Here is a 9,077-nt window from a genome sequence, read left to right as displayed (position 1 = left end):
TCTACGTCACAAAATACATATATAACTATCATTAAATAGCAATACAGAAGTAGATTATTTCTTTTGAGTGGAAGATAGCTTGCCAGGCAAATAAACATGCCTAATGCAGCAGTTAAGAAGAACCCTCAACATTTTAAGTGGGTGTATGAAAATGTAACTGTTTATAGCATTCATGCATATACATATATATCATATATATGAATATCAAGAAGAGATAAGTGCTCTCAATCCAGTCTAAACTGAAAGTGAAAACAAAACAGCTGTATTACCCATCAGATGCACCAGTCTTTACCAAGGGATTAAGGGTTGTTTTCCCTGTTTGAGCAACCTCAGCTAATCGTTTTGCTTTTCGGGCTTCAATATCTAACAACATTTCATCCACACCATCAAACCAAATATCAATAACTCTAAAAACATATTCTGTGTTCATTTGGCAGCAGACAACATAAAATATAACTTCTAAATCTAATAATGGAAGACAACTCCAAATAGCAATCACAGCTTGTGATAATAATTTTGAAATTGTATACAGCAGCAATAATGCAAATTAACAGTTAACTCATTCCAGAAAGATCCACTACTGAAATTTACTGAACATTCACTACAATTCTTAAATGCATGACATTGATTGAAGTTTAATGAAAATCTGCAGAAATTGCATTTTTTCTAAAACAAAGCTGGGCAATATCATCATATATACAGGTCAAACCTTATTTTATGATTTTATATTAAGTAAGCTTATCATTGCAATAAATTAAAAACTAAATTCTCAGCCAATGTGAACCTGAAATATGAGAGAAAACAATAAACATCAATAAAGACGTGAACATGTAAAATAGTAAGCTTACTTTGGATCTTTTTTTTCTACAGTAGTAAATGTCGTCTTGGATGGATAATTCTTTTTAACTTTATCACTGTTTGTTTTCATCTTTGTTTTTTGATCCTTTAACATGACCTACAAAACAGTGTTGTTTTTGACTGTTGTAATGGCTGATCTCATTTGAAATCTTTAATCACACATTAATATCAAATAATGAATTACAATTTTTAACAAGTTTTATGTCAGTGGGCCCATATATAACTCTTAACTAGTAAAAAATTCTTACTTCATGCAAAGTCTTCCAATTGTTGGAAATTTCTTTTGGAATTTGAACTCTTTTTGTACTTGTCCCTGGCTTAGTCTTTACTTCAGAATCTTTAATAGTCTCTTTCGGTTTGCTGCCTTTCTTCTTTTTCTTATTCCAAGTTTTCCACTTTTTACTCTGTTTACTACTTTTTGACACTGTTTTGTCATTTGAGGTCTTTTTACTCTCTGAAGCATTTTTTGTGATTAATTGCTTTTTGTTTACATGGGGTGGTAGTAGCTTTGACTTAGATTTTTTATCATTTTTACTTTCTGTGAGTTCTTCATTCTTTTTCCTTTTGACAGGGACCTCAGCAGATATTTTCTGCAATTTTCTCTTCATGGTGTCTTTCTATCTGAAGTTCTAAAACAAATTCAAGACATTACAAAACGTAATCATATTTAATTAACTTTACTGCAATGACTGCAGTTAGTGAATTAGAATATTAGTGTCAGAATAGTCCAAAAAAGTAAATACAAAGAAGGTAGAAGCTTCCCCTCTCCATATCATGCTTCATGTGCCTTTCCCGCTTCACATTGATTGGACCCTTTTAAGAAAAAAGTGACCATTGTTACGGCTCTGCACTCAAGCTACGGCAGGACTTTTTAACTTGGCAAAAAGGTTTCTTTCAGTTGTGTTGTGTTGACAGTCAATGCCAAGAGGAATGCCTTTTGGTGGCTCGTTTAGGGCAAAGTAGAGATTGCCATATCTTGCATTTTGTTTGTTTTAAATTTGTAGAATGTAGCTGCCTTTCTAAGGGTCTTGGAAAAGGTTAGTTCTTTACGGTATAAAACAGACAATAAGGTTAGGGTGACAACATCATGAGTGCTGTAACTATAGACAGTTATCTCAAATTACGGCTGCCGTAACAATATCCGGTGCCTTTGCCCTTTCATCAAATGTTTTAGCCTATCTATTTTTCATTTTTTTTTAAGAAACACTTTGAACTATAGAGCAATTTAAACTTTGAAGAGTCCGGTCGAGGTCAGATTAGCCACAGAACAAAATATATTTCAAGAAAAAAGATGCAACAAAGATGAAATATTAGAAACCTTCGAAACTGGGAGGTTGTTGGGGGAGTTTCAGCACGTTTACATCTTCATGGGCGCAGCCATTTTGTATACTTACAAGAGTTATCTGCCCATATTCGGAAACACTTGCAACTAGCCTTACTATGTTAAAGTGAAAGAATCATGCATCGAAAGCGTTAGCTCTAGACTTCTATCGGCAACAGTTCTAATCAAATTTAACGGTTTTTTTTATTTTATAAATTGTGATGGTTCATCTTATTGTATTCTTATTTCATAGTATAGAGACTAGTCGAGAAAGCCGATTGTATCAAATGAGCTCCGGATTCCCGAAAGGTCAAGGTCGGTAAACAGATGATAATGATGATGGTGGACAGTGTCCATGTGTTAAGAATGAAGTGAATGGTATGATAAGAACTACTACTGTACTACAAACGTTCCTAGTCTACCGACAAGCATGACAGGCCCTTCAAGAACTCGTGTGTCAATATGTTTGGCATTGAATATCATCAGTTCTATCACTATAGTTATATTGAATAAATGGATTTTCACAAACTATGGTTTTCCAAACACATCACTGACTTTTATTCATTTTTGTGTAACTTCAATTGGACTTCATATCAGTAAAGAATTAAACATATTCCAACCGAAAAGTTTGCCATTCCTTCAGATGTTACCACTGGCTTTGACATTTTGTGGGTTTGTTGTGTTCACTAATCTGTCACTTGGTTTAAATTCAGTAGGAACATATCAATTGATTAAAGCTATGACTACACCTTGTATTATTGTCATACAAACAGTTTTCTATGCTAAACAATTCTCATTTAAAATAATCAGTACATTGGTAAGTATAACATTTAATTGAAATAGATATAAACATATGCAACAGCATTGTAAGCTCAGACCTGAAAGATTTTGTTATTTAAAAATGTTCAGTTTGTGGAAACTGTCTTCAATCATATGAACAAGAATATCATTCATGAAGTTATTCCATCAAATTTTAACCGGGGCATCAATAGTAATAATCCAACATGTTCAAATTAATACAAATAATCTAAACATTTTTTCTATGAAAGCCTATTGACTTAAAGGGACAGATTTGCCATTTGTAGGTCTTGATTTTGGTCTCTGGTAAATAGTCTTCTGAAGTACTAAAGAAAATCACATAATTCTTTCAAAAATACTCTAAACTAGGAATTTTACTTTCCTTTCTATATGTCTTATCTAAATATGACAGAGCCTTAACTAGTCTTTTTCACTTTATAATTGAAATAATTCTGAACACATTTGGATTTGAAGGTTCAACTTCAAAAGCAAGCTGTTTGGTTTAATTAAAAAATTCCTGTTTCTGATTCTAAAATATCTGTCCCTTTAAACATGATAAAATTAATCAATCTGACTAAATTCATGTCTAATTGACAATTGAATACTTTTAACAAATTATATGTATCATAGATTATGTAGTTTTATCTGAAACAGCTGTAAGTTTGCGAACTAATTGAATATGAAATCTGACTAGTATTTACTGTTATATATATATTTCTAAACCAGTTCATGGGATTTGATATGTAGAAATGAAAATTTAATGCGGTTAATTAAGAAAAAAACTATATATGATTGTAAAACAAGAGTAAATTCTAGAAAATTTTGATTTTTCATGCCATATCAGCATTTGTTTTACTATACCTGGTACCTAATACTGAAATCTAACATGGGTTAGATGTTATATGTCATTAGTTTATCACAAATCAATATTACTATATACTTTAATTGGACAGGTTCGCCATTCCTTTGACGAAGCGTAGTCAGTCTCAGAAAGGGGAAATTTTTAGCTAAGCTAATAGTGTTTATAGCTCGAAATATGAGCATTCAAATGTGCGTTCAGAATTATTCGAGTTATAAAGTTAAAAGATGACTGGTCTTTTTTTGAGACTCGTATACCATATACAGGAAGACAATGAAAATAGAAATTTCTAGTTACTTGGTTTGAAGGCTATTTACATATATTCAAGACCCATACCCAACCCAATAGATTAGATGCTCAAAAATGGCAAATCGTGTCCTTTATTGTTTTCAGTGTTTTATTTCAGATTCCAATATCCATAGGTGTCTTATTTAACTCCTACCATGATGTCAACTTTAATCCTTTGGGAATTCTGTTTGCAACTCTTGGTGTTTTAGTTACTTCGGTCTACCAAGTTGTAAGTATTTTTATTCTGTTTTTAAGCATTCTAATAGTAAGACTCTAACATATTATCACTATGTTGATAAATGAAAAGTAATGTTCAAATAATAATCAAGAACACTTTGCACCGGGCCAGTTTAAACTTGAAAAAAAAAAACTGTTTGCTAGATTTGGTTGTGAGTTGTCAGTGATTCATTAAATCTTATATTACAGTGGGTCGGATCCAAACAATCTGAATTTCAAGTCAATTCCATGCAGTTACTATATTATCAAGCACCTTTGTCAGCATTATTGTTAATGTTTGTCATACCATTCTTTGAACCACCTTGGCGTTACCATGGGTTATTATATAATTGGTCATTGGGTGCATTAGTAAGTATTTGATACCATTGCTATTGATGAAAATTGTTGCATGATTTGTTTGAAGATGACCACTGAGTCTAAATATTTTCAGTATGTAAAATTGAGCTCATTTTCAGCTGTGAAATACTTTTCTTTAGATAAACCCAGGAAAAGAACATTTTTTAATTAAGTAATAAGTAATTAATATACAAGCAACTGTCAAAGGGTTTTATTTTATCTTCATACCCTTTTCATTTTTCTCTTTTTGTAGGTTTGTGTATTTTTATCAGGAGTTGTAGCTTTCTCTGTTAATTTAACTATTTTCTGGATTATTGGTAATACATCACCAGTTACGTATCCTTTATATAAAGTGTGTTTTAAATATAATATTTTAAATATTGGAAACTTCTAAATACTCTCTAAAAAAATAATGTACCTAAGATCCTTTTACTACTCCTTGCATTTGAAACCTATGCTATGTGGGCTGCTAACAATTAGGTCACTATGATATCCATTCATGAGGGGTTGAGGGGTTAAAGTAAGTCATATTAAACCTTAACCATCAAAGATATAATATGGTTGGTCATACTAAATTCTGTCTCACATTAATCGCAGGGTTAATTCTATTTAAAGAAAGTATGAATTTTCATCAAGGTTTAGGACTTTTAATAACATTTGGAGGTAAGGTCATACTAGTTATATCATTTTTTTTTTTAAACAAAACAATAAGTCATGCTTATGGTTGATAAACCTGACTATGGTTACATCCCAAAAATTTACTGCTATATGCATAACTTTTGGTATCGCTACAATACAAAGCTGAACCATTATTGAGTCCATCAAGACATAACCAGATATTCTGTGATGTTCCTACCCTCACACAGTACTGCAGTACAGTCAAGGGTTTTTCCTTCTTTGTACAACTTTATAAGTTAAGCCTCAAATTTGCTGTGACAAATATATCCCTATCTAAGTGAGAGCCATTAGTAAACTATATAAATTGTTTAGTTTGTGATTATTATAACTTTCTATCATAGATTTATGCATTTTTTCAGGTGTTTTACTCTATACACATTTTAAACTTGAAGAAGGCAAGTCAAACACTTTACCAATAACACAGCAGACTATAGACAAGAGATAGCGGTATGGCCAGAATAATTCATTTCAACAGTATTTCTTTGTAAGAGGCAGATGACAAATGATGTATTTAATAATCAACTATATTGTTTCTATGCTTTATTCATTCATTTATTGTAATACTATAAAGTATTGGTTTGGGTATATTCCATATTAGTGAAAGTCTGTAATGAACTAGTCAGAAATAGCCTTTAATAATAGTGAATACAAATTCTACACATAGCTATTTTTTCTGTTTGAATTTTTCTGTAAATGTAACCTTTTAAAATATTATATTGTTCATCTACATATACTACAAACTAGTGATCAATACAAAACCTATTCCTCAGAATAAAGGAAAGTAGACTGTTTTTTTTTAATGTTGTTTCATCTCTAAAGCTGTAATGTAATGGTCTTAACTTTATAAATAATCTTGAAATGAACATGTTACAGTGGTGTCTCTTTTTGTGGCCCTTGCTTGGCCCCTTTTACTAATGTTTCCTGGATAAGCCACTGCAGCATTATCATTTTTCTGGTCAACCTGATATACTGCATGATAGTCCCTTGTTTATTTTTATTATGTGTAATTTATTTTGTTGTTATAAAAATGTTTTACGTGAAAAATAGATAGATTATGTCAACATATCATTTAGTTTACTAGATTGAACAAAAAAACATACCTTAAAGAGGTAGTGTTGTTAAAGCTGTAATTGATAATCTGACAAATTACCATTCTTCAACTGGCTGACTGTTGTATGGGAAAGTAAAAAGTTTTTTTTTCAATTATTTTTATGAGAATTGGAATAGAAACCTCAAAGTTCAAAAATATAGATTAAAATATATGCATGAGCACACATTATGTCTTCAAAACTTGTTGATACAAAGGACAATTTGTGACTTTTTGTGTTTAAACTTTCTAGGAGAGAAATGTGTTTGTTTCTTTTCAATGTAAACTGACAAAAAATCACATTTTGATCAACGCAAAGACATTGTAAGAATGTATTATTTTGAAGCTGATATTTCAATTCTCTTAAAAAATACAGAAAAAAATCAAAAATCCTTTTGCTTTGCTAAGACAATAGTTTGATATGATATTTTGTGTGCATTCTCAAAAAATTCATTTAAATTTATTTAAAAAGTCATGTAATTGGCTTCCATCTTCACATTTGGTTCGTTCTCACTCTACAGACTACAATAATAATTTTTCACCAAAATATCGTGTCTGACTTGACGTTTCAATCTATTAGCTGTATTGTGCAACTCGTGCTCACTCTACGAGCTACAATTCTTAACAGATTCTTTTGATTTTGATTTTGTGTGTCAATATCATTATGAAGATGATCCCTATCGATTTTTGTGATGATCGGATAAATATCGTGTCTGACTGGACGTTTCACTCTATTAGCTATACTTAGATAAACTGTTGCCCTTAACTGATAAAATATCTTTAAAGATTTAAGACATCAGAGCAGAGTGATTTGAGAATTTAATTCGATGTATTTGGGGTTATTAATATTGATTTTGAAAATGTTGTGAAAAACTCAGCAGTAAATATATATAGATATGAATAAATTCACACTACAAATACATTATGAAAATCTTTGGAATGAGAAAATTCATATTTTGGCTACTTTTAAGACTCAGTTATCATTTCTGACAGCTGCCAGTGGGTGTATATTACCTTGCCTGGCAAGCTATCTTTGACATAATATTATGGCAACATAAAATACTTAAAATCCAATATAACAGGAATTATCACCAAGACGAACATTAATTTTTTTTATCTTAATATTTAGTTTCTTAAGCTTTAAATTCATATTGGTGGCAAATTATATTCTTAAGCTCCATGTATAACCCTTAAGTGTATCTGCAAGCAACGGTCCATAGACGCGATGGAAAATGAAATATCCTAAACCGACCTGGCAAAATGTAGTAGTAAGTAGGTCACAAAACGTGTTGCTTCTAAAATGAACGCGACTTGAACTAAAATATAGAAATTTTGTTGGCTGGCGCTTGTAAGATAGGTCGCTCAGTGTTGTGAGATGTAATTATGAAATGTTAATTATACAAGAATTCAATGTAAAGTTAATTTGAGACCCCGCCTTTTGAATGAATGTTGAAAAAGAATGTTGTAGGTCGAGGACAAGATAATAGTGAATATAGTTACAGTCAATATTTAGTAAGTTACCATTTATTGATTACTCATCTTTGAAACATGATGATAAATTAGTAGGCCCTACGCGTATAGGGTATCGAAATCCTTTCTTCTTAAAACTAGCCTAAGATTGCCCTATAGTGAGATTTGTAATGGGCCCATTTAATGTCGCTATTTTTAACCTAAAGGTCTGTGTAGTTAGTGACTTTGTAAGAAATTATTTTCAGCGAAAAAAAAAACAGGTAGGTCATTAGGCTACTCATACTCACAGTCTTATTTTAAAAATATTACACTTTGGGACCCTATTTCATTAATTGTTAGATTGCGCTTTGGAGTGGGTATCAGTTTATTATAGTTTTTCTTCTACAGATTACATAGTGATCAGGCTTCGACTTTTCAAATACTATTTTCGAAATAATTGAATTTTTTTAGCAGGCATAGTTCTTGACAATGCGTTCTTGAACACTATTGTTCTTTTGGAACAATGTACGATGTGATAAACGTTGCTGAAGGAACATATGTATATATATATATATATTAATTTGAACATGTTGGATTATTACTATTGATGTTCTGGTTAAATTTTGATCAATAACTTCATGAAAAATATTCTAGGCCTATGCCTATGATTGAAGACAGTTTCCACAAACTGAACATATACAAACAATACCAACATAGCTGTTGCATATCTTTTTCTATTTCAATTAAATGTTAAATGTACTGATTATTTTAAATGAGAATTTTTAGCATAGAAAACTGTTTGTATGATAATAATAATATACAACTAAAAAGATTTATCGAATTTTACAGGGATTCTGCAGTCTGTTATATTATATAACAACGCAATAAATGATAAACGCTTATAATAATTACGTATAAATATTTAGTTGTATGAATTTATCTGATTCTGTTGCATTGTTATTACACTGTGTAGGTCCACCATAATACTCTTATTGGAAAACCTTGAAGTTGCGGTTGCTTTAGTACGGATCCGGTCCGGATACGGATACGGCAAATATCACTTTCATTCAGTAAAAGCATTTCCTTATATAAGGGTGCAGATACGGTTCCGTATGCGGCATCCGGTACGGTTTTTCGAACCGGACCATGTAGCGATTGGTATGGAA

General features: G+C 31.2%; 1 protein-coding gene across 1 annotated transcript; it reads left to right on the top strand.

Annotated features, from left to right (window-relative positions):
- Positions 1–2,494: 2,494 nt before the first annotated feature.
- Positions 2,495–6,439, top strand: LOTGIDRAFT_234034 (hypothetical protein). Its single transcript, XM_009061134.1, has 6 exons — positions 2,495–2,996; positions 4,243–4,353; positions 4,551–4,709; positions 4,951–5,033; positions 5,248–5,360; positions 5,735–6,439. The coding sequence occupies exons 1-6, from the start codon at positions 2,610–2,612 to the stop codon at positions 5,818–5,820; spliced, it is 939 nt and encodes a 312-aa protein (XP_009059382.1). The 5' UTR covers positions 2,495–2,609; the 3' UTR covers positions 5,821–6,439.
- Positions 6,440–9,077: the final 2,638 nt, after the last annotated feature.

Source organism: Lottia gigantea (assembly GCF_000327385.1).
Source record: "Lottia gigantea unplaced genomic scaffold LOTGIsca_46, whole genome shotgun sequence".
NCBI lineage: Eukaryota > Metazoa > Mollusca > Gastropoda > Lottiidae > Lottia > Lottia gigantea.
Note: the sequence above shows the minus strand (reverse complement) of the source record. Positions and strands in the feature narration are given on the sequence as shown.